Here is a 26596-nt window from a genome sequence, read left to right as displayed (position 1 = left end):
CTCAGAGCTGTGCAAAACACGATCAAAATATCCTTTACAAAATGCAAAATAGCCATAAAATATATTTTATCTGTAAAGTATAAAGTGGCGAAGAGAGAGTATATCTGAACATTGAAATTGAACAATGAGAACACACACGAATCGTTATAATAAAAAGCATTAAAAATTCTTATTTCAATTAAATACAATAGGAAAAGTTTTTATGTTTACTATTTCTTCAAAATATTCACAAATTAATCAAAGATTCATGTATTTTAGATAAAGTATTGTATGTTGCATAGCTCTGATTATAATTCAACTATTTTACTTGACTTGCATATTGTTTCCTTTTACATAAAATATAATTTTGTTTAAATAATACATCAAATATTCGTTGCATTTGCAGTTTAATTACAACAACGTCTGTTATGTGGATTCAAGAGGAAAATCCATGGTTAACAATTGATACAATTCTTATGGCTGTACTGCTTGGGTTGCTAGGAACGCTATTTGTTTTAATTGTGGCCATTATCATACATACCGTCAAGAGCAATAAAAATTAAACATAATGTGTATATTCTTCCTTTCTATTTAAGTTTAAGCGAAGCTTAATTCTAAAATATAAATATCTCCATGTTAAAGAATAAATTAATTAAAAAAACGTTCATATCTTTATTCTCATTTTTGTTAAGCTCATTTTTTGTTAATGTAAATGAAAATGCAATACAAAATTAGAAAATCTCAATGTTTTATCGTCTATTATTTAAGAGAAAGAGGAAAGCAATCTTGATATCTTTGAAAAAAATGTACGGTGAATATAGAATTACTTTTATTACAATATAAATCTCTTAAAACGAAACATTTTTCTTTTTAATAATTTAAGACATTTAGGAAAGAAGTTATAATATATGTGTGAGCAACTTAATTACCCTGTATTCTTGTGTAAAATTTTTCAAATATAACACGAATGTATACATGAAAAATGTCGCATTATAATAAAGCTGTGCCATGTAAATCTTTCATGATAGGACCGTTCCTATAAATATTAAAGCCGTCTTAAGTTTAACTGTATAGTTCTTTTAGAAAGTGGGAAACACGATTAAAATCTTAGTTATCTTTAACTAATTATGCATGGTTATGGAAATGATTCATACGCACAAATACAGAAAATTATGTGAATGCGATATTTAATCGTAATAATACGCTATTCAATAATAATATCAATAATAGTAAAATATAATAATGCGTGGCGTGTGAAACAATGAACATGGCAACTACCATCACAATGACAGTGACAATGATAATGATAACAACGACATGATAATAGCGCGTATGATGACAACTGTTACACATATATTAATAATTGTGATAATCGACTGTAAACTTTCTTACGACTTATGACTTCGAGACGTAAAATTGCGACTGAACAATTAATCTACCTAATAGTAACATGCATTTATATATGAACGTTATAATAGTAGTTATAAAGTTACGAAATTAATAAATCAGCTGCATTTGATTTGTCGCAAATGTACAGTTAACAAATTTTAACGTAATTGCTATCTGTTAGCTTGATTAATCCGTTTAGATCTATCATACCACTATTATGCTTCGTCTTTATGCAAAATTACTTACGTAACAATTAATAATCTTTGAAACAGAAATGGGTAAAATTGTAATGAATCTGTTGGTAATCATCAAATGTAATTTAATTAATTTTACATTTGTTAATTACGCGTTTGCAATGGGCCACTAAACAGTTATTACTTATGTGTATAGCTTGCAGCTAAAAATAAGACTGATGATTGGAAAAGATTATAAATGTAGTTATTGCGATTGGTTAATACCAATTGGCGAATAAAATGATTGTCATTTAGATAATTCGCGGACGGAGAAATGCGAGTGAAACGCATATTGCAACAGATGATATCACTACAACGAGAAACATTAAATTAATGTGTTATTAATTTAATATAGTAACAATAATAGTAATAATGTAATAATAATATAACAGTAATAATAATAATCTTTCAAAAGGAGATTTTAAAATAATAGAATATTATTCGAAATAAAATATTAAAAGATAATATCTCTAACCATGTAACAATGGTATTCTATATAGGAATGATAGTTGTATAGTAAAGTTATAGTAGTAGGAATAATAGTAGGAGTGATGATTGCAGGAGTAATAGTATAGCAATATAGTAACAGAATAGTATTAGTAATAGGAATAAAAGTAATAGTAATAATAGTAATAGTTGTAACTAGCGTGATAATATTTTGCACTAAAAATCGGCAATGTTGATAAAAGAATAAATTAATCGATATTTAATCGACAGAAAAACTCACGATGTGAATTTGCACAACCGTTATTTTACGGTGCATTTGATGTGCCATGCGATATAAATATTTTCTGGATATGTTCTCTTTCTTTCTCTCTCTCTCTTTCTCTCACTCTCTCACTCTGTCTCTTTCTCTCTCGATATATATTCTATATGTACAGCGAGACGCACGTTCTACCTGAACACGTCATTACTTAGATATTTGGAGAAGTACATTATCTTTTTCAGCCCTAGATAAGAAAATAGATTAATAAGAATTTTACTACCTGCTTCATTTTGCATTACTCATTCTTGAGTTAAAAGGGAGTGAGAATTGAGCGGTTTCTTTTTTTTTTATAACGAGCTAAACTCTTTACGAATTCAACAACGTAAGAAAAATATAATGTCTAAAATGTTGTTCCTCATTTTAGACAAATATAATTATAATGGAATCTTAGGAGTTTGGCTGTTAAGATATTTTTCTAGCGTAGTAAATAGAAATTAAATTATAAAAATAATGGCTTTCTATAAAACTTCTTCTAAGGACATCTCGACTCTTCGAGAAATCTCTCTTTGAAAAGGATTATGCGCTAGATCGGAAACGTCCCGTGTATTACGTATCTAAAAACGCGTATTCTTTCTATTTTTCTCTTTTTCTTGTCTTGCCCATTCTTCATTCAGTCTGCTATATTTCGTTATGTTTATCTTATTTTTCTCTTTCTATTCATTTTCCTATTCTTCTTCCTATTCTTGCGTTTCTTTTATTGCATCCCTGCGGAATCATCGTTTTGTTGCACGGATTTTTCGAAAACGTACGACAATCTACGAAGATCCATGGCGAGGAATGAGCGAATCGTCGCGGATTGCTGTCTCTACGAAAGGCACTAATATGATAGTTTATCACAGAGTCTGTGCGTGTATGTGTGCGCGTGTATGTGATTGTGTGTACATGTCCCGACACGTGTCGTTTAGATCGAATTTTCTTAGATCCTGCGTTCTAGATCTTCGTGGAGAAGACTGTTGTTGTTGGTCTCGTGAATCGACGCGGGGGATGATTCGTCCGGTTGTTCGCCCCCGCTTAATTCTAGTTGGCCGGTACTGTCACCGCTGCTGGAACCGCATTCGCCATCGACAAATCTGAAAAAGAACATTTTTTTGTAAATATACATGCAGAATGTTTCATTTTGATTATACATGTCATATGTGTCAGTGATTTCGTCTATTTTAGAAAGATATTTTAAATAAAAATTTCAAGAAATCACAGTTTTTAAAGAAAAAAATGATGCATGCAGTAAATTTTTCATATCACGCATTTTTTTTATAAAATATATCGTCATTAATATTTTTTTAAATCAAACCACAGTGTTTTCTTTATACATATATAACACTTTTATTCTGTATAACAAATCAAACTAACAAAGGCTCCTTATAAATCAAAATTGTCCTTATTCTTTCCAATTTCTTGTCCAATTTCTTTTGACTTTTATTCTGCATGTAAAAATATTAAGATTATCAAAAATTAATAGATAATTTAGAGGATACTTTAGATTTTATATTGACATTTCTGTGACACATTTAAAATATAAAATCTCATAAAAATATTTATTTTTCGATCTTATTTTAATATCTTATATAAAATATTTATATAGAATATTCATCTTCTATTTTTTTCTCTTTATTTAGTTCTTCACATATGAATTGTTTAATTCTAGTATAGCGGATAATTATTTCACGCTGTGTTGCGATTTAACAAAACACTGGATTAGAACAATACTCACGTGTACGGCTGTTCTTCGCCGCGCATCTCGCATATGACATTCGTCAGTGCTATTATATAATTTTTAGCCAACGTGAGCGTTTCTATCTTGCTGAGCTTCCTCTCCATTTTTACGTGTGGTATTACCTCGCGTAATTGCTGTAAATTATAACCGGGAGAAGTGGATTGAAAGTCTATCTACATCAAGTCGCATTCGCGATAAATAACGGCTTGCAATCTAATCAAATATGGTCGAAAGTTGATACATTTTTAATGATGCTACGCATGATTAGTCAATAAGAGAATTGCTTATCGAATAGAGCTGCAGTTGCGAATTGTTGTCATTTATCTTCACATAAATCAATTTTTTACATATTGTTAACGTTTGCATTTCGTCGTTTAACGCCAATCAACAACGTTTTGCATAGTAATAAGATGATCGTAATACAATCAAGTTAAATAAACAAATCGTCTTTTTTTAGCATTAGAAACAAATATTAGTAAAAAAATTACAATATTTTTAACTACAATATTTTTCAAATATTTTATTACCAAAGTATTTTAAATAAAAGAAAGAATCCTACTTCCAACCGAAGCGGATTTTAGTGCTTGATAATAACAAATAATAATAATAATAATAATAATTTGTTTATCTTATTTGATTTTATTGGTCTAATTTCTACTTATAAATATTTTAAATATATAGCATTTTTTTTCGTTGCTCAGCAATTCCGCAGATTGACGTGTTTATGGGACAAAAATCGATTATACTTCATTATTTTCACTCTTATTGTTCGTGATTTAATGTTCCGTAGCGAAAGTTTCTCGTTCTTCGAAAGTTTTTAGCAAAGTTCGTCGCGCTCGTCGACGCGACGACGAAGCGAAAGCTGCCCGAGGAAGCAATAAACTGTTACCTCAAAGGCATCGTTGAGGGAGTGCATTCTCATTCTCTCTCTCTCGTTACTCTCGAGCCTCCTCAGGTTCCTCTCCCGCGCGGAAATTCCGCTTTTCCGTCTCCTCGTGGTCGGCGCGCTGCCGCGATTTTTTCTCTTCGCCTGCTTCGGACTCCTCTCGCTTCCGCTGCTGTCGCTCTCCTCGCCCACCTGTTTTCGTTCGGTTCATAACAGAATAGATCTTCGTCAAATATTTGCTCTGGTGTTTCATAGCCCAGCGCGAAGATACGAGCGAATCTCCATTTGAAAACTTCCCACAAAGAAACAATTTACGATTCGAAAATTGCTGATGTATTTGCGATTCTCAATCCATTCAAAGAACACAGAGCGTTTACAAATATCTGTACAGCGCGTCTTTTTATTAGCTTTAATTATGTTTTATGCATGACACGGTAATATAAATCTTTTCTTATGATGTAAATTTTTTGTTTCGTTAAATTGATTTCAGTAACGCTTGAAAAAGAATATGAATAACTTTTTAATTTACTCTAAATTTTTTTACTGTTAATTTAATATTCATTTTTAATTATTTTTTATAAGAAAAATGATTATTTTACAAATGTATTTTAAAGTTGTTATTCACAGGTGCGTCTATATCCGAATATAATCGACACAAGCAAAGGTGATTATTTTAATGCGCGATAACGTCTTACATAATAATATTTTCTAATCTAATCTAACCGAAGATCTTACCGTGCTATTTTCATCAACAAAAGAACTTATTTAACCTCTTTACCCCCTTATCCCTTTAACAATGCGTTTCGAGGATATTTGTCTAAGCGATAAATGCTGATAGATAAAATGTTAGCAATTTTCTTCGGCGCTGCATAATGCTGATAAAAAAAAATAATTTACTCAATTTGGATAACTGATAATGAGAGACATTTGTTCCACGTGTATTACATTCAACGGTTTTTGCTTTTAAAACTAATTTAAAACTAATTTATTACCTATTCGTCGAATTCGGTTCGCAATCAACTAATTTTGTTTATGTATCGCATTGCACTAAACATTGTATTCGTGTCTCATTGCAAATTATCTATTTCGTTATGCTACAAATCAAAAAGCGCCGGAAAAGCCTGAATCTTATCAAATCGGCATGATAATAAAGAATTATGTGGGTCGAGTATCTTTTCTTATTCGTTGTAAATGCTTACGGAACTTTAAAAGCCTGGGGCGAGATAACGCGCGTCATAGAGTGCGATAAAAAGGGAAACGAGAGAGAGAGAGAGAGAGAGAGAGAGAGAGAGAAAAGAATAGGTGAAATACCTCCGCGACATGGTGGCGAGTACGTTTGCCGGTAAGCGAGTCAACGGAGGCGTCGTCCAGGTCGATGTACATTTCCCGATCACCGCAGTCTTGGTCGCTACCCGATAGCCTATCCAGGCTTCGCATTATTCCGATCAAAATCACAGCTCGATCCCTCTGTAACAGATCGCATTATCTTCAAAAATGCGTAGGTGCTAGAAAAATACTAAAAAAGAAAGCAGGAAATGCTCTTCTTACGCAAATATCGTTGCAGTTCTTCCTATCTTTTTCATAATTATAAACGACAAAAAGTAAACACAAGCTTGTAATAAATGATGAGTGGAAAGAAGCAATTAAAAGTCAATATCTTTAATTAACTTCTTATGATACTGTAGCTATATAATGAAAAATATTAGATATATGACGAGGATTAAATTACATCATGTTTACAGTGTCTGTTATAAATATAGATATGTTTATGCAAGATAAAATAATAATGTTATTCAAGATTTCGAACAAGAAAAAATGATATGTTATTATATACTTTATAAGATTTATATATTTGAAATATATATGTGAAATAAAAATAAGATGAAATATAGAATCACATTATAATGAACAATGTTCGTGATAAACTACGTCTTACGGGATGCATATAATGCAATAATTTACGTTACGATTCATTGCCGAGAAAAAGTTGTAGAATCATCTATCAAGATTAAACGTCATTACCGATGCTGACGCTAATGTCTCGTTCGACGATTCTGAAATACCCGACTACCAGACTATAAGTCACGATGCTGCTTCTTTAAAACATTGGCTCTGTTAATGCGAGCAAAGCGAGATGGAAAAAGAGAAAGAGAGAGAAAGAGAGAGGTCAACACGAGCACGTGTGGGAGATGATATTATCAAATCGGGGTATCCCGTTTTTCCTGCTTTGCTCCTCAATGCCAAGAATTGCCGCTCGCGTCCACGTGCACATGTCAGATTGGACCAATCCGGCTGTCAGAATCGAGACCGCGCGGTGATTCGAGGTGGATGCGAAACACGACTTCTCCATGGCTCTTACTTTCTCCCGCTATCGAACGCTCATGCGATTGCTCTTATGATATTACGATTTCGTCAAACCTTAACGCGTAAACGCACGAACAGTAATACAGTCAGATCGGGCTGCCTATGAGATTGAGCAATACAGTAGAGTTGCATAATGCACGATATTATCGGGAATAATTAACTTTCGATTTTTCAACCCTCTTGATGTTTCTCGAAGGAATTCGTATGCAACGCCAAATTTTCTGTAGATTCCTTCATTTTAAATTGAACATTGAAAAAAGAGTCTAATAGCTGTCAAATGTTGAGCAAAATAATTTCAATGAAATGTTCCATTAATGTAATCAAAAATAATTTTACTTTTTTATAAATATTTAATAATTATTACTAAACGATTAGTTTGGTATTATATTATTATGTTTGGTAATACTTATTAAATATTTAGAAGAGTATAATTATGTTTAGTTATATTAATATTTAGTTATACGAATATTTGATTGAAATTATTCCACTTAACATTTGGTAGCTATTCCCAAATAGACTCCTTTTTCAGTGTACGCTAAAAAAAAATAATAGAATGCGTGCTTTTCCCGTATTAATATTTTTCGAAAATAAAAGTTACAAAATTACATTAACATATTAATTATATCAATATATTTCCTTGTATATATTCCTGGTATATTTCGACACTTTCTTTATTTTATTTACTTGATATCTTTCACATCGAATTAATATAAAGTTTACGCCAAGTGTTTCACAACATGTAATTGCGACACGTTCATTTAGGAACATGTTAATGCGATTGTAATTAACCATCGAGTGGATACGTCGATAGCGAAAATTTGCAGCCCCACGCACATTCGATTCGTAAACGCATGCTCGTATTATGTTAACGCACGCAATATTGCCAGCAAGCATGACAAATCGACCTACAATCGCAAAGTGGCGAAATACCGTTTTACGCGAAATACAAAGCGCAATTTTTCAGGACACTTTTCTATCGCAACAATGATACGTAAATTTTGCGAGAACACGCTGCATAATAACAAAGTCGTTTCTCTATCTTTTAATAGGTCGTATCCAATATCGATAACTCTGCTGCAATAACTTATCGTAACTCTATTGCCGTCCTTCTCTGGCGCACGTTTTTATTTTTTACGAGTTATATATATATATTATATATATATATATATGAATATGTACGAATCATGTATTTTATATATGTATATGTGTGTGTGTATATGTATCGATAATAAATAAATTATTATACATATGTATACATATACTGTAAAAAAGAGTCTGATTGTATTAATAGGAATTTTGGTTGAAAATAGACAAATCAGAATTTTCTGGTTGAATCTATTATAATTCTAGTTGAGGTAATTAGAATTTTGATTGATATGATTATAATTTCCTGATTTATTTTCAAACAGAGATTTTTCTCAATGTATATACACGTATTATAAATTATATATATATATATATATATATGTGTGTGTGTACCTATGTAAAATACATGATGTATTTTTATGTAAAAATCATATAACATATTGTATATTTATAATATATGTATTAGAATTATATAAACATTGCGATAAGAGTTTTAATACTTTGCACATAAACGTGGAGAAACTATTAAAAGTTCTAATACTTTTATCAAAACGTTTTTATTGGAGACCATTCGAAAACAGCACGCCATTTTGATTACCATTTATTCGTATTATCGAGCATTAATTTGCTTTTATTATCAGCGCAGATATACTCGGCGCTCTTGATGCGTGAAGAGAAAAGTATCCGCTTATCGGATAAAGTGTCAAGGGCAATGTAACAGCGGCAGGAAATGTTCGATCTCATGTTTTAATTTTCTGGACAATTTTGGCGGACGCGCAGTGTATCATCAAGCATATATTCATTGTTGATGACGCTCGTTATGTATACGATCGAACGATCTCTCCAACAATTAACGCCGTACGATAACCTTCGAGTGCCACGTTATGATTTACGGTGGCGTACACCGTATCCGCCACGCCGCCTCGCTACGTAAGCTATCCGAGTAATCTGACGTTTGAGTTTTCTTCAGGCCCATAAAGATGTACCGAAATTCTTCGAATGTCGTTCGTGACACAGTGCGGGATTATTTATTTTTTAAATAATTTAAATCTATCGCTAAAATCGAATTTATATCTTGTTCTTCTTAATTAAATTGCCTTTAATTTCAAAAGAATAGAGGACACGTGTTGCGGGAAAAGCTATGGAAACTGTACTTTGAATTCTTCTGTATCCCAAGGAATACGTCAAGTCAAGAGAAAAATGCCTTTATCTTGATGTCACAAGAGTCAAAGTGATGATTTTTTTTTTGTTATAAAATTTGACTGTTTATTGACATTAAGAATCAAAATAAAATCATATCGATTTTTTTGTCGATTTTTGTGGGTTCCTCGGGTATTAATTCTTCTTCCTCTTTACATCGAGATTGCACGCGCGCGTTAGAAAGCTCTTCGCAATCCGTAAACGAGGCCCCTCGATTGAACGTCGTCGAAAGAACGTTGCGGTTCCGGATCGCGAGCGGCCGCATTCCGGGGCGGCGCAAAAGTGCGGACGTGTTCGTTCCTCGCTCGCTCGTTGTCTCTCGCCCGGGTGTCGCGAATGTAAAAATGTGTTATTTACCTCGCCGGTCGATTATTCTCCATCAGTGCCCCGTGTAAGTGCGGCGAGTGCACGCTCACTGAGAAACTGGCGTCTGGCAACTAGCGCGCTTTTCCGCCGCCGAACGTCCCGCACACTTTTCCTTTCACACGACACTCACTTGATCTTGCCACTAAATCATCATTCGTTACTTAGCCCGCGAGCCCGCTGCCTTCGACGATTATCAATGACGCTTTGTCTGTCGCGATCGATGCTGTCAATTTCAACTCGTAAACAGCAACGACAATTATCGGCGATCACGATAAGGAAAAATTTAAAAAAATAATTAAATTATAAGAAACAGAAAGAGGGAGAAAAGAGGAGAGAAAGAAGGACCCGAATATCACTGTTATTCAGCACAATTGCAAATTTCTCGTTTCGAGAAAGGATGAGAGAAAGGGAAGAAGAGAGGCTCCGGCAAAACGCGTATCCGAAAAAAATCAAGAGCGATAATTTTTATCAGCGACTACATATACCGATATAGTCAGGGCCGGCCGAGCGCCCAATGCGGACTGACTATAACTGTAAACGATCACTTGTCGGCGAAGTGAGCGAGGAGGCCCCACCGGCTTCCCTCGGGGCCTCCCGCCACTGGCATGAATATACTCGTGCGACAACGTGCCAGCATATACCGAGAGCAGCATGCCGGCGTACACCGAGAGGTATCAGCGGACCACCTCGCGGCTCCCACCAAACCAGTTCCTACTCCAGAACCGCTTCCACCTGCTCTATCGCGCTCTGAATATGCTCCGAATATGCGCCCGGACGCGCCCGGCCGATTACCCGGCCGAAAAAAAACCGAAAAGGAACCTTTCGTGGAATCGCGAACTAACATTTAAAGAGCGAGCACTCGCATCGGTAATCCTTTTTATTCCCCAATCTCTCTCTCTCTCTCTCTCTCTCTCTCTCTCTCTCTCTCTCTCTCTCTTAACCTGATCCTTTGAGTTCTCCCGGATTAAGAATGTTCTGATTTTGTAATCTTTATCATATCACGTGCGATTGGCTGCTGGTTTCATTAGAAGACTTTTCCTTTCGATGGACGGCGTTTGTTTGTTCTCTCTTTCTCGCTCTTTTCCTTTTATTCTTTTTTTTTACATTACCAGGAAGTATGACACTTGACGTTATGTAACGCGCAACTTCCGCAAAAATGTATGGAAACCTGTTGCGCATTTATCGTCACTATAAATAAATTGTCGACTACCCAAACATATCGTGCGCTTCTTCCTTCAGATGTTTTTATCGTTATTTTTTAGTTTGTGACAGTTTTAACTTAATTGTTATTGTGAGGAGATATAATTATCTGTAAAGTGTCGAGCTGATTCTTCAGCTGCTTTAGAATCAATTTTTCTTCGCGTTGATGTCGAAGCACTTCTGACTATCAATTAATTATCGTGATTAAAAATAAAAGGCTTTTTTTTAACACAAATTAACTTTGAGGAAAATATTTTCCGTAATCCATAATTTTTTAATAAACTTCAAGGCTTTACTTTAAACCGTGATTTAAAAATTAATCACAAAAAGTATACAAAATTAGGAAAATGTAAGAAACTATTATTTTTTTCGAATTATATATTATCTTGAAGTTGTCTAAAGAAAGAAATTGAAAAATAAATAAGTAATTTTCCTCTTGTATAATTATTGAATACAAGAGTTAAATACAAATGATATTTAAAAATATATCAAGTGTCTTTGCAAAAAGACTATTGGAATTAAAAATTAGATTTTCTATATAAAAATGAATATTATGTACATATGAAATAGTTCAATATTAGAGATGATCAAAATTAATATTTACCCGGGAAAAAATGTTTCATATATAATCATATATAATTATATAAAACTATATAAAATTATACATAATTATATATAAAATATGTCCGTTTATACAACATTTTTTCCCGGGATATATTTAACAATACAGTCTATTTCTTATTGAAATAATTTTTGTTCTAAATTATAAATCACTGCCAATTTTGTATTTTATATAAATTAATGTCTTCTATTCTACGTCGTAAAAATGCGTTCTTATAATATTATTACAATCCGTAAGTAACTCCTATCGGAGTTTCTCGTGGCTCCTCGTTCGAACCGGTTCCTGACGATCCGAAAAAAAAACTGTTATCTTTGAAGCCACGAATCTCCTGGCCGAGAACCGTACGTTGTGCGACGCTGCAAAACGTGTCGCCACGCTGGTTGCGCACAATTGCAAAAAAAAAAAAAAAACAAGAAATAGAAACGGATCGAGAAGAATACCAATGTAGACTGCTTGTTTTCGTCAAGCGACGTTCTTCGAAAAACGCGAGAACGCATCGTCGACGGCACTCGTCGACGGGGCGCAGCGAGAATCCGAGATCAGGATTTCGCTTCCTAACCGGAACACTTTCGTCGCGCTTGCTTTCTAGATCGCCGCCGATAGATCGTCCGGCCGAAGGCGTTCCGCGACATAACGGTTTCCTGCCCGGCTGAATCGGTCGAACGTTGCATGAACCTCCGTTCGTTGTCCACAGCCGATGATCACGCATCGGTCAAGGCCCCTCTTCTACCTTTTCCACTCCGCTACCTTCTTCCACATTTGTACGGGCGAGCCACCTTCACCTTCTCTCCAGCACCGTGTCGTCCTTTTCTTCTCTCTCCTCTCCCTCCCCCTCATCCCCCTCCCTCTCTTCCTCCCTCTCCCCTCTCACTCTGTCTCTCTCTTTCTGTTTCTCTTGTTCTCGTTTTTTCCCCTGCCTTTCGCGCCGCGCTCCGGCCGACAAATGAGGGAAAATGCGTTCTACGTTTAGCTTGAGTTACGCCGAGGTGAGAACAATACGTTCTTACGTCAGAACTAACGAACGAACGAGCGAGCGAACGAATGATGAACCGGACGATTACGCCTGTAACGATGATGTCGCCCGCAGAAACACCCGTGACACGCGAGCGCGCACCGTAAGTCTTCGTGATGTAATCCATTACCGAATCGTAAGATAACGTTCATTCGAAATGCCGAAATTTAACCGAATTGACATCCCGCCAGCGGATGATGCTAATATATGTCAAACAACGAATAAATAAATACATAATAACACGATACGCAATTGTGTTCGCCAATGTGTAAATGTACACATACTTGATATCTCTATCTAAATACGTTTCATGAAATTCTGTTAATTTATTATTGCTCTCATGAGTTCTTCACTTAAACTTCAGTGAATCAGTTAATCTCTGAATTATCGATTAAGAGAAATAAACCTATTTTTGGTCAAAGCGGATTTTATTAGTAGTGTTTAAATATTTTCGAGTGAATTTATATTTATATACATATCCAATTCAAATCGCGCGCCAAAATCTTTTTCGGTCTTGAAACGCAATTATGAACAGAACTAGATCTAAATTAGTCTCCAAAGACAGGGCAAACTTACCTATTGAGATTTTTTTCTGAAAAGGCTTGCTTATTTGCTTTTATTGTATGCGAATGTAGGAATCATACGGTTCTCTGACTCCTTGCTCGACTTATAACGCTAATTCGACTCCTACATGGACTTACTGTGAAACAAAAGCGCCCCGAATCTCAATGGCAATTGCGTTATTGGACCGCCCGGTTGATATTGAACGCACCACGACGTCAGGACAGCACTCGGTGCTCTCTTGACTCGGCAAGAATTCAACTGAAAACATATTGATACACACCTTCTTTTCTGCATGCTCTCGTCGCGGCACAAGAGCGTGCCTTGCATTGTTGTCGCATTGTCCCAGGACAATGTTCGGCCCGTATAAAAAGTTACCGACTTTAACTTACACCTGGTGTCTTAGAACTAGAGCAAAGTACGCACCGTTTCTCACAAGGTGCATTTGCATATAATACTTCAGAAAATAAGAACACCGAGGACGATCAACGTCTTTCGGAAATTTCAATGTTCAATAGTGTCTAATTAACCTGATGAGTTACAAACGAAAGTTTTATCAAGGGAAAGTCCCTTTTAAATATGACCTATTATACTTTAATCTGTGGGAATCTCAACTCAAAAAGAATCCTTTATTTTCTACCTAGACAGTACATTAATGTCTCGTTAGTTTCAGTAACATGAATCATTTTGAAATTTAAGAACGTGGAACGTTATTTATTTACATTCTAAGACATTGTATTAAGGCTCTTGAGTAGTCAACGCAGCCATATATTGACATCAGAAGCAAGAATGACACGTTAATTTTTGTTATGTGTCATTTGTAAATAAAAACAATTTTATAATACAAATGATGACTACGCTTTAAAACATTTGTAAAAATGGACAAAAATTATGCTTATCTCCCTTAACAGTCAGTAAATAATCGTAACAAGTGATTAAAGTCACGTGTAAATGAAAATGGTCTACGCATGCGCATTGAATAAAAGCACTTGATAAAAATTAACGTGTTATTTCTAGCTTCTGACGTCACGATTCAATATAGCTGTGGTGACTATCCAGGAACCTTAATTAATGCTGTTATGTGCGTATTTGTTTATCAAAATTGCACATATTTTGACATAAATAAGTAATACAACAGCATGATCTTTTCCGTTAAGCTTCTTTTTCTTCACTATGTATATTTTCACGGAAAGAATAGTTTTGGTGAATCATTTAAAAATTTAATTTGATACAACTCTAAAAGTAATTTTGTTGGACTATCAAAATAATTAGGGACGCTCAAATTGGTTATTAAAATGTAAAAACTTTTTGCATTATTGTTCATTATGTTTGAGTTTCCTATATAATTATTTTGATAGTCCAACGAAGTTATTTTTGATCTTAGATAAATTTTTTCCGTCCTTTCCGCGTTGCAACATGCAAATACAAAAATGAATAATCACGATTCACATACCTTGGCGATAAAGAAGTACTTGATGATATTCTTTTTATAATGAAGATAACTCATTTTTTTCCTAATTACATTCATATATATATATATATATATAAAGCTATACATTCTTTTTATAATGAAGATAACTTATTTTTTTCCTAATTGCATGCTTATATATATAAAAAGCTATACATTCTTCTCATAATGAAGATAACTCATTTTTTTCCTAATTGCATATACACATAAATAAAAAGCTACATATAAAGTCTCTGAAATCGTAATCTTTTAACAAGAACGTTTATATCGTCAGTCACATTGGCAATATTTCATGATCGATGTCTCTTTGGTAATTGAAGAATCCTTAAAAGGACAGAGAAAGATCGTATTCGATCTTATTTAACTTGATCCCGGTCATGAAAAACCGGTTTTAGCGTTTCTTCGTTACACTTCGCACGCATTGTGTACGCCTCATCCGCAGTAAAATTTTTAAGGAACTATCGAGACTTTCCATTTCGAAATGATCGATTCCATTAATTAATTCCCAAGGCATAATATCGTCTTATTGATATTTACGGCATCATTAACGTAGTAATGTCTAAAAAAACGTTCTCCAGCTTTTTTACTTCATTCAATCACTTAATCTTATCAAGATACTTTTTTTTCTTTTCATAGGTGTCCCTTTATCCGTATTTATTTCAGAGAGTCTAAGATTATAGAACCAAAATTTCCAGGTAGTAATTTTTTTTTGTTTCCAATTATCTCTATTAACAATTATGAAAATTGTAAAACGTCCTTCAGCTTTTTCACTTCACTCAATCACTTAATCTTATCAAAATACTTTTTTTATCGGTGCCTCTTAATCCGTATTTACTTCAAACAGTTCAAGATTAAAATCAAACTTTCCAAGTAGTAATTTTTTCCAATTATTCCTATACATTGAAAAAAATTTTTGGTTGAAAATGGACTAATTAGAATTTTTTGATTAAATTATTAGAATTTTGGTTGAGATAACCGAAATTTGAAATAACCTGGTTGATGCAATATTTTTGATAAAATGTACTAGAATTCTTATTTTTACCAGAATAATTATATCAATCAGAATTCTAGTTACCTCAATCAGAATTCTAATAGATTTAACCAGAAAATTCTGATTCGTCTATTTTCCACCAAAATTACTATTTAATTTAATCAGACCATTTTTCTCAGTATAGCAATAATTGTAAAAATTGTAAAATAATGATCCATTAAATCAATGTTATCACGGTCGATAAAAAAAACACGTTTCTTTCTAATGATTATTACGTTCCTTAATGATATTTCGTAACTTTCGTAATAAACGCACGTTTGTGAATTAAAAAAGATAAACAGCGGCGTTCATTGTCGTTGTTGTGTCTTAAAATTAACAAAAAGATCAACTCACCCGGATCAGTACATCGCGCGTATGCTCGTCACGAACGCTCGGTATGCTGCCTTAAATTATCGCCCGATCGATCGGCGACATACGACGCGACGGGTCCAAAAAACAAAAAATAAAAGTTCCATTAAGTCGATGGGAATCCGCCCTCGCCTCGGGCACAATTTCTCTCGAACGATCCAGGTCGAAGTCTGCAATGGAAGGTATAAACGAGGGGAAAGAAAGGAAGGAAATTGCAGGTTCTCCGTTCATTTAATAATTTTTATCGCTTGCGTATCTGGAAATACGTCGGTCATTTAAAGCGGGCTACTTTGGCCCGACGTGGGAAAGAGGCAGTCCAAAAATTAATTCTTCTAATTAATTTAAATCCTGATCTTTAGTCAACCTACGGTGATCATTAGCATAAAAATCAGATGATCGTCATCTTCAAAGCGTTCCGGGTGGCTGAGATTTTAACGATCATTCGTGAGAATAATCGGCATCGCGGCGGGGATTTTCAACGTGTTGCGCGTCAGTATGAAAATGCTCCTTTCACCCGGATTCTGGCGAGGGAATGTCGTTGAAAGACGAACGACGAACCCGAAGTACGATAGGCGCACTGGCTGGATTCGCTCCGTTCGAATCGTTTCAATGATCGAGCGGTCGATGTAAACGTTTTAAAATCCTCACGATGAACACGTAGCGTACAAGCGAAAATCGTATGAGGTCAATATCTCTCGCCCACATTTCGTCTGGATCGATTCTTATTTCGCTTTTACAGAGTCGAACAATTATGGCGCGTTAACATGACGGCGGGTACTCGGTTATTAACGAAATTGCCCGTGTTACTTTGGTGTATGCCCTGTCTGTCCCGCTGCCGGAGAAATCCAGCCCGTTGCGAGTTAATTGGACTACTTACATATTCCGGTCCGCAGGAATTTTTCCCCGCTCGCACGCTCACGCGAAAGGTCACGCAAACGCGGATGTAAAGGCGAGCGAACGGAGAACGGTGCTGGCGTACACACGCGCACGCGTTTGCTGCCGTGATGCCAATTTTTCTCGCTTTGATCCAGAAAAATCGCCCGGGAAGTCCGTGAACAATCACGCGGACCTTTGCATTATTGTCTAATTTTACGGAATTAATACCGATATGCCTTACACTTTGACTCGAATGAGAACCCGATGATGTCTGATTAAGAATGAAGAAACAAGAAGTTCTAGTTTCTGAACGACTGTAGTTGCAGAAAGAAAAATAAATCGATAAAAAGAAATCTCTCATTCCTTGGTTAATTTTAGAAAGGTACGAATCGATAAAAATAAATCTCGGTCTTTTTTTTTATTTTAAATGGATTTCTTTTTATAAATTCTTCTACTCATCAGGCATATATTTAATACATTAGATCATAAGACGTTCAGAACAGATATTGAGAAATATTTCGCCTGAATACATTTTTTATAAAACTATTAAATTTTTAATTTTTGTGGAAACTTTCAATTTTCAATGTATAACGTATCACGTTGTTCCAAATTGAAAGAGTAATTCTCGAAAAAATCTCACGGAATAAATTATGTCTGTAGTGTTAATTGCTACTAATCGCAACGGCAATAACGCGAAATTCTTCTTCTTATTTCCTCTTTTTCACACTTGCTCAGCGAGTCAGTTTTATTTCGCTCAGTTTTGTAAAAGCGACATCGAGACGCAGGAAAAGTGCAACGTTTGCAGCTGTCTGGAATGTAGCGCCGTAAAAAGACTTCGCCTTGGCGGGGAATATAATTAATAGTGAAGAAATGGCTAGCGACTTTCCGTCTCTCCCCGTGCCGTGTGCGCGATTGTACGCGTATACATATGTGCGTGAGCGTTCATTTTTCGTTTCTCTTTATTGCAATATTAAGTGCGCGTTGCAGGATTCGTTCGGTTTAGAAGAATAAAAATTAGAAGGATAAAAAAAAAGAGAAGAATTAGTGGAATAAAAAGTTTTATCTTTTTGATGTAAAAATGTAGCGTGGCAAAATTTAACGAGCAAATCGAATTCATAAATCGTGCGGTGAAAAATTATGTATAAATCTTATCTGTCGCCGTGGAACAATTGCACTTTTACACGTTATTTATGCACAACATTGCTGTAAACGTAGAAAAAACGTTTCTATAAAAATTTTACCGTTTCAAAGATAAGGAAGTAAATGGTTTCTATAACAGAGATAACATACTCGCGAGTTACGTTTCGATAAGTCGTCAACAAACAAAGGTGTAATTGTACTGGACATTTTTACAAGCATATTTTATAACGAATGAAAAAAATTATCAGTAATTCGCTGGAGAGATCTTTCAAGCAAAGAATATCTTATATAATTATGAACTTTATCTTAAATAATTAGTCCATTATGCAATAATTTTATTGACGTTTAATTCACTGATTTGCAACGTGCTGTATAGTCTCTACAAAAAATGTTTGGAATTGGAAACTTATACATTCCGTATAAAATGAATATTATATACATATGAAATTATTTAGATCAATATTTGTATTTAATAATACAATGTAATTACAATTTAAATGAACATATTCTCATTTTATCTTTATTGTTTTTTAAGAACGCCTCTACTTCTTATTGAAATAATTTTTCATCCAGGTTTTAAATCGCTGTCAAATTTTTTATATTACTTTCAGATACATACAATATACAAAAATCTGCAATTTTTAAATAATCTTTTAATTTTGTTAAAAAGCACGTATAATACGTTCTTAAACAATTTATTTTATTTTATATCCAAACTAAATTTATTATTACATTTCCTGTCAGTGTAATTATTTACGAAACTTTATACCTCTCTACAATATTTTTTTATAAATAGAATTCAACAAATTATCGGAGCATTACATTTTATATCTGCGCAACTGTAATCTATTCATCTCTCTCTCTCTCTCTCTCTCTCGCAAATGACTTTTCATCCAAAATGCAGATACGCGACGTTCTTCGGCACGCTTGCGCATCACCTTGTGTGGACCGAGTCGAATTGAACGAGATATCACTTCCGCTCGTCCCTCGCCTAGGCTCTCTTTCCTCCATTTTTAAAAATCTTTTTTTGCTCTTCGTTTTAACGATTGCGCGCCATAACGCGCGATTCGCGCGGCGTTGAAATCGCTCCAAGTCCGCTCTCGCACGATTTCTAAATCGCGGAGCGATCGAGCGCAGTAGGTGCACTTTCTCCGTGCCTTTCTCGCGCGGCATTAAGACACATCCCGGGCTCCCGGGCTCAGGATACTCGATCCGATCCAGGTCGATTTGAGAACGGCCTCGCCAATTGAATTTCGGTGCGAGGATCGGAAAACCGTCGGGCGTCCTGGCTACCCCATACATTTCACGTTGCGAAAGCGACGGACGTACGATCGGATCGTACAATGATTGCAAGTAAGAGTGAATAACGGTTCTTACCACTTTACTGTTACTAACGGGCACAGATGTAATGGATTTCGTTGTATACGTGTAATATACATGTATATATGTCGGATATAATATTTTAAATTTTTGCGTTCCCTCGCAAAAATCCGCTGCGCAACAATGTGGCGGTAGTGAAGTAAATTAATTTATATGGCACACAAAAATTAATTCGTTATATATTTTCGCACGTGTACAATCAGATAAAGCAGTTTTGTCTTTCTCCTTTGTCCTAATTGGGCGAATATTTCGCGCTGTACATTGCGAGCGCAGATCGTAGATAGCGCTGGGATATGATAGAGCCGGCCACGGTGTACGTGTTCTCTTCTGGAATCTGCTCTCGTCGGTGGCTGTCGTGGGTGGGAGTCTAAAACTAGGCCTCGCATAAGAACGCGGGTCTAACGGGTGTCTTGCTTCGCCGCGATTGAATATCGCGGACCAGTCCATCATTCTTTGGAACGTAGGTGGGATTCAGAGCCGCGGGGGGAATCGCTTGTCCTGGGGCTTTATTCTCGAAAAATATATCGCATACAAAAATAATATAGGTTACGTACACGGAAAAAAATGATGTTGATTAATATTTCATTCAGTCGACAGCAGTCTAATTGAAAATAATCTTGTTAGGGTTCTCCCGTCACTCACCATTACGATCTCAGATTGTGACGTCAAGAGCGAGAAAAAATAATATAAATTCTTGAAAATTATATTTGAATAAAAATATTAATAAACCAACGTTTGCAGATCGAATAGATTTATAAAATATACCGAAAACTATCCTCTTGTTTCAGGAAGAAATTAAATCATATTTATTTCTATTATTATTAATTAGACAGTCATAGCTGCGAAATAATTTATTTCGCTTTTCGCAGATAGATCTAATGATTACTTATTAATTAATGAAACAAAAGAAGAGTTTTCAGTATATTCTACAAATTTTATCGACTGTAAGTATTGTTTTATTAAAACACATTTCCATATTATTAATATATTTTGCAACAATTTTATCGTGTATTTTCTCACTTCTGACACAATATGAGATAGTAATGGTGAGTAAGAACAGGAGTCTTAATTCAATAACAGTAATAATAAAACAAACTCTTCTTTTAATAAGATATTTGCTTATTATTACTGTTATTGAATTAACAAGAGTATTTTCAGTTAGACTGCCGTTAGCTAATGCTGTCAGTACACAATTTTTTCGTATATACTACATTTTCGTATACAATACATATTAAAAAATGCGAGCCCACAGATCGCTCAATTCGACGGTTCATCTTTCGAAGAAATTATTATTCTGCTTTCTTAATAAACGAAAACCAGAATGGATATCTATTTTTTTAATTTCGCGAGGAGAGAAAACGTGCGTCCGCTTCTCCGCGCCGACATTCTCGGACACCCCGTGGCCGCCTCGAGGCGCGCGCGAGCGAGAACCTTTGAACGCGCGCGATCCTTTCTAAAGCGGCTCTCCCGGGAGTTCGGAGGATAATGCCGCACACGTGAGGAGGAATCGTCCCGCGAACGCGACAGTAGACGCGCGGGCCGCGCGTGCATGTATGACACCCTACGTACCCTACATAAACGGCGACATTAATGGACGTACACGTGACACAAGGCCGTGCGATCACCTTGGTGTTGAGGCCTGCCGAGACACCGGGACGTTCTTTTTGCGCGGAGTAGCGGAACCGTGATTTTACAGTTAACCCACTCGGATGTTCGACCTTCTCTCCTCCGCGAGCGAATCCGCGACTACGATCGCGCGACGAAATGATTTCCCGAATGCGAACAACGGAAACGGCGAACACGTGGCTAGACGCCAAACGTCGCGTCGCTCCGTTCTTTCTCTCTGCTTTCGTCCCACGTTGCACTTTGCACCGCCAATTATTCGAAGCGATAATACCGGTCGATCGTACGTGGCGTGCGATTAAATAAAGACGGTCAGCATTTCCGCGCCGCGTTATGAAATCGACGAAAGCGAGGGAAAGTAACTCCTACATCGCGAACTAGCGATATCGCTTAATGGAGGCATGTAGAAATATTTATAAGAAATTATCGAGAGCGATACTCAGCCGGTTTGATAAATAATTATCGAAGTAATTGCGAGAATATTAAAACACGCTGACATGCATCGTGCTGGCGTAATAAAAATTCTTCATTTAATTCACGCGACTTTGAGACAATGATATAATTTATTTAGGAAATATATAGAAAACTATTCAGGATTATTTCCTCCACTCAGAAAATATAGGAGAAATAAACTTTGCTTGAACTAGAAATTGTAAATTAAAAAATATTATTAAATATCTCTCAAGATCAACTTTAACCAAATACGGTCTTCTTTGCTTATTCGTGTTGAACGTCGCTTATTTGTAATTTCTCGATCGATTTTCACTTAGGTACTGTTAAACATTTTTCTCTGACTTCGAAATTGATCTTAAAAATGACCAATAATTTCTTACGAGATTAAAAATTCTATTATAAAAGATAACATTCTTTTTTTCAAAAATAAGCGTTGCTCAAATTTTGTCACCGAAATATAGTATTTCCCGTTCGTGAAATAATTGCATCTTCCTAAACGTTAGTCAAAATGCGTTTCGGTCGTCTTGTAATTAAATATTCATCGGAAGCTTGGGATCGTAAAGATCAAGCCGGAACCCATCGAGCGGATATCGCGTGCTATATGAGTGAAAATTGTGTAAGTGGGATCAACCGTTCAGTTCTCGCCGGCTCGTCGCGAGACATCGCGGCCGTTCGCGCGAATGCGATAGCGGCATGGAGAGCGGTAACATTAAAACATAACGAAACAATACACGTTACACGCGCTGATTGGCCTCTTTGGACCGTGCGCGCCTTCTTTTCCTTTCTCTCCTTCTCCCCCCTCCCTCCCCCTCTTTCTTTCCTTCTCTCTCTCTCCCTCCCTCCCTCTCTCTCTCTCTCTCTCTCTCTCTCCCTTCCATCGTCGTCAACGGCGTCGTTGAAACGGCGACGTCGGCGTCAACGTCAGCGTTTCCCGGCGACCTTGCCGATTACGACACACTTGTTAACACACACCCGCGCATCTGTACGTATTTACACACGTGCGCTACAGCAGTCGAGTCCACCTCACAGCTCCCCGCAAAAGACGGGAGAAAAAAGACATACAAATATTTGGGCGCGTGCGGAAGCGATATACATCGGAGATATAACGGACATCTTAATGCTCCGTGTTGCGTGGCACGACTCCTCCTCTCACGCGCGACCGCGCAGATGCGCCTAAGCGTCGCGCCGCATCGGCAATTTATTTATCAACGGAGAGAGACGTTTCGATTAATTATGACGGCGGTTCCCCGCGCGGCGCTTTATTATCCAATAAGAAAATCCATGGAAGTGCGATAATATTAATGATTGCGTTTCAAGACCGAAAAAGATTTCGGCGCGCGGTTTTTGCGGAATTAGATGTGTATAATATGAAGTCGCACAGAAATATTTAAGCACTATAAGATTCGCTTTGATCGAACAAAGGAATTTTTTTATTTAATTAGATTTGTTCTCATCGGTTCAAATTTGTATTTTGTATATTCAAAACTCATCAAAATCGGAAGGGGATACTTTGATGGTTTTTATTCCGAGGGGGTACTCGCTTACGAAAGTGATTTCCGATTTCTTGTATTTCATGGTTATTTCAACGTGATTGCAAAGTGATTTTATTTGTTTTCCGACAGAAAGTTCGAGACGCGCAACCGACGGTACGACAATGTTTTTTTGTTCGATGATTTCTTGATTTCAATGAGGAATGCTTGACTGCCTCATTTACTGAATTCCTCGTTGATTTCGTAGGTGAGTAGCCCCTCTTTTTATTCTTGTAAGAAGAGCGGAATCGAAGCCGCGCTCAGTCGGCACTCGAAACTGGCTCCTCCGTCAAAGTTGCTAAATCCCGTCCCATTAACCTCTTGATCGACGATTACAGGCGAGTAGATAATGATCGACGATTCTGTGGTTTCGCTCGAGCGATTCTTGATAAGTTTATTCGAAACTAGTCGCGAAACGCACGATCGGCCCATCGATCGCCGAAGTTTTTATCACCGTTCTGTCTAATGCTCGCGTCATAATGCCTCCGATACTCGAGATATAAATCTTTCTCGCGCCGATCGGTGAAACTCGTTAGAAACTCTCGACTCCGTTCGGTTCGGCCCGACTCGCTTCGGTTCGCTCGCGGCATGCCGCGAAAAAAATATATTCGCCAGGAAAACGTTCGTTATTCGTAATTAAAAGGGGCAGTGTAGCAAAAGGGGCATAAATCTTTTTACTCGATATTATCAACCTTATCAGGGGTTTACATCAAAAGATTTTGTCGCTTCAACTAAATTGAGACGACAGTTTCTTGTTCTCAAAATTTTTTTTCTTAATAATCATTATTTATTCCGGCAAAATATTATTTCTTTGAAGATAAAATGAAAATATCTTTTAAACAATAAATCTTATTTTATTTGAGTAACCAATTATTTCAATATAAAAAGTGATATTAATAACTTTCTTTTTAAGATCAAAATGGAAGACACACACACGTTGTTTGATTCACACTGAAAAAAAAGTCCGGTTGCATTAATTGGAATTCTTTTCTGGTTGAAAATGGACAAATCAGAAATTTCTAATTGAATTATAAGTCTAGTTGAGATAACCAGAATTCTAATTGATACGATCAGAATCTGGTTCGTGCATTTTCAACCAGAAAAGAAGTTTTCTCAGTAAAATGTTATTGATACATAAATTTTACGTACAAATGAGCGTTAGTTATACCTGCAGTGGTCATTAAGAGATCCAATCTGTCATGATAAAAGTTAGGCCAAGCGAAGATAAGCTTTTAAAAATTCTATCCGTATATATCAGTTTCGATATATACGGATTCTCTTGTCAGCATTACAACAGAGAGCGTGACGAATGATTCGGTTTTTAAGCAGTTCTGTGTTATTATATATTTTGTTTAAATGTTATGAGAGGAGACACATATACACAATTGGACTTATTCCTATCATTTCAAGATTGAATTTGATTATTTTTTTTCTTTCTTTCCTTTTAAGTTAATAATTAGATTATTTGTGTTTATAAAAGTCTAAATTATAAATATTTTATCATCGAAAGTGCATGTGAAACATATGAAAAACTTTTATCTTAATTAAGAGTGTCAATTAAGAGTGGCCTATTTCTTTGCACATAAAATTTACATATGAATATCAGTACTGTATTACTCAACGGCGATAGCATTTTAGAATTACGAATATTTCCCATACCACGCAATGATATTTTTTTAATAAAAAAAATCAGGTCTAATAAGAATTTTAGCGCAGTAATCCGTGCAAAATAATTTTTTTTATTATTTATTTATAATAAAGCTAGAGACTAATATTTTTTCGACGAGAAGATAGCATTCGACAATATTCTGATAATTTTTTTAAACGCAGTATTCTTCGCGTATTTTTCGTATTCTTTCTTAAATAATCGATTCGCTTTTTTAGAAGATCGGTTATCTTTGTACAGCACAAAAGTGAACGATAGGCAGTCGAGGTCAGAGGTAATCTGTACATATGCACTGATAAAGATGGGCTCGTTTCTCAAAAAATCATTACAAATGCGTGAAATGCGTAGACGAATTTGCAATAATCTCATAGAGAGAAAAATAAGAATCTTACTGGACCGTGCATTTGAAAATTCAATAATAAAGAATAGAAGTAATGACCCGAACAAAGCTAGATCTTTAATGCTTAAATAATTCAATCTGAATTACTATATACTATAATATATATCATATTTGCACTGCGCGCCGAATTAATTTTTTGGACTAATAAACGCAATTAAACTAGTGTAGTAATATCACAAATTAAATTGACAAGCTATTTTAATAATTTAATGCTCAATCAGGCATCCTGTTAAAAAGATCTTATGTTGAAAAACTGTAAATAAATTTATTGCGAAAAATATTAAATATTTTTTCTATATTAAGTATATTAACATCTTTTTAACAGGATGCCTGATTGAGCATTAAATTATTAAAATAGCTTGTCAATTTAATTCGTGATATAATTGCGTTTATATATAAGTCCGAAAAATGAGTTCGGCACGCAGTGCGAATGACTATAAATATGGTATACGTACACGAAATATTTATTTATAGTAAATAAATATTTATTCAAAATAAAACAGTTATGTTTAAATCAAATAAATATATGTTTACATTTAGTAAATATTTCGTTAGTACTATTGGAGTAAATATTTATTTAAAATCTGCAAATTTTTTTTCTGTGTATATGCATGTACATATATAGTATATAGTATAATAATTCAGATTGAATTATTTAAACATTAAAAATCTAACTTTGACCGTCAGGGCCATTGCTTCTATTCCTTATTGTTGAATTTTTATAGAGAGAAGTTTTTAAGTTAGCAATTTTCGTGCTCTCACGCGAAAATTAATATCTCGCGATAATTATACGGTTATTCTTAGCCTCGGCAGGGACGATGTTGCGTCTGTTGTGCGTCTATTGCATGTGCGTGACTCGGTCGATTCGTTTGCAACTCGATATTCCATAATCTCCGAGCCTCTACTCAAAGCCGATTTAGACTATTGTTTCGCATTCTGCGTTTCACTCGATATTGCGCACTCAATTAAGCGCGATCTTTTCTCGAGCGTGTCGCTCTCGAAAGGCGCGACCAGCTACGATCGGCCTCTAAAGTTACCTGTAAAGCTTTCGCGTAACTTGCGCTTTCGATAATCGATGCGTCTACTGCCTAACGCCTGTATATCTATCTCTAAGAAAACGCTCTCGCGCGAGCGTTACGCATGATCGACCAGCCGATCGTAATTCGCACCGCTATAAGATCAATACGCGAGCCGATGTATTTTTAATTTTGGCGATAAGATAAAGTCACAAACACAATCATCGAGACTCTCGATCGCCTGAAAACGGCCGTCAGTATTTTTTTT

The 26596-nt window shown here is 35.6% G+C and overlaps 1 protein-coding gene across 2 annotated transcripts; it reads right to left on the bottom strand.

Annotated features, from left to right (window-relative positions):
- Positions 1-2215: 2215 nt before the first annotated feature.
- Positions 2216-26227, bottom strand: LOC108727252 (class A basic helix-loop-helix protein 15). 2 transcript variants are annotated; one of them, XM_018455296.1, is made up of 5 exons: positions 26105-26227; positions 6279-6434; positions 4971-5159; positions 4079-4215; positions 2216-3437 (listed from the first exon to the last, which is right to left on the bottom strand). In XM_018455296.1, the coding sequence occupies exons 1-5, from the start codon at positions 26198-26200 to the stop codon at positions 3284-3286; spliced, it is 732 nt and encodes a 243-aa protein (XP_018310798.1). In that variant the 5' UTR covers positions 26201-26227; the 3' UTR covers positions 2216-3283. The 2 variants fall into 2 exon arrangements, with proteins under 2 accessions (XP_018310798.1, XP_018310799.1); XM_018455297.1 differs by lacking the exon at positions 26105-26227 and adding an exon at positions 9975-10285.
- Positions 26228-26596: the final 369 nt, after the last annotated feature.

This window comes from Mycetomoellerius zeteki, unplaced genomic scaffold, assembly GCF_001594055.1.
Source record: "Mycetomoellerius zeteki isolate Tzet28-1 unplaced genomic scaffold, Tzet1.0 scaffold48, whole genome shotgun sequence".
NCBI classification, from domain to species: Eukaryota; Metazoa; Arthropoda; class Insecta; order Hymenoptera; family Formicidae; genus Mycetomoellerius; species Mycetomoellerius zeteki.
This window is presented reverse-complemented; position numbering and strand designations above follow the sequence as displayed.

What these genes read in the sequence shown, in the direction of transcription:
- LOC108727252 (XM_018455296.1), bottom strand. Translation starts at nt 26,200, where the DNA reads ATGGAATATCGAGTTGCAAACGAATCGACCGAGTCACGCACATGCAAT. An exon ending in TGCCGAGGCTAAGAATAACC is followed by an intron (nt 6,435 to 26,104) that starts GTATAATTATCG and finishes GATCTGTTACAG; the next exon opens with AGGGATCGAGCTGTGATTTT. An exon ending in CCCTCAACGATGCCTTTGAG is followed by an intron (nt 4,216 to 4,970) that starts GTAACAGTTTAT and finishes TATAATTTACAG; the next exon opens with CAATTACGCGAGGTAATACC.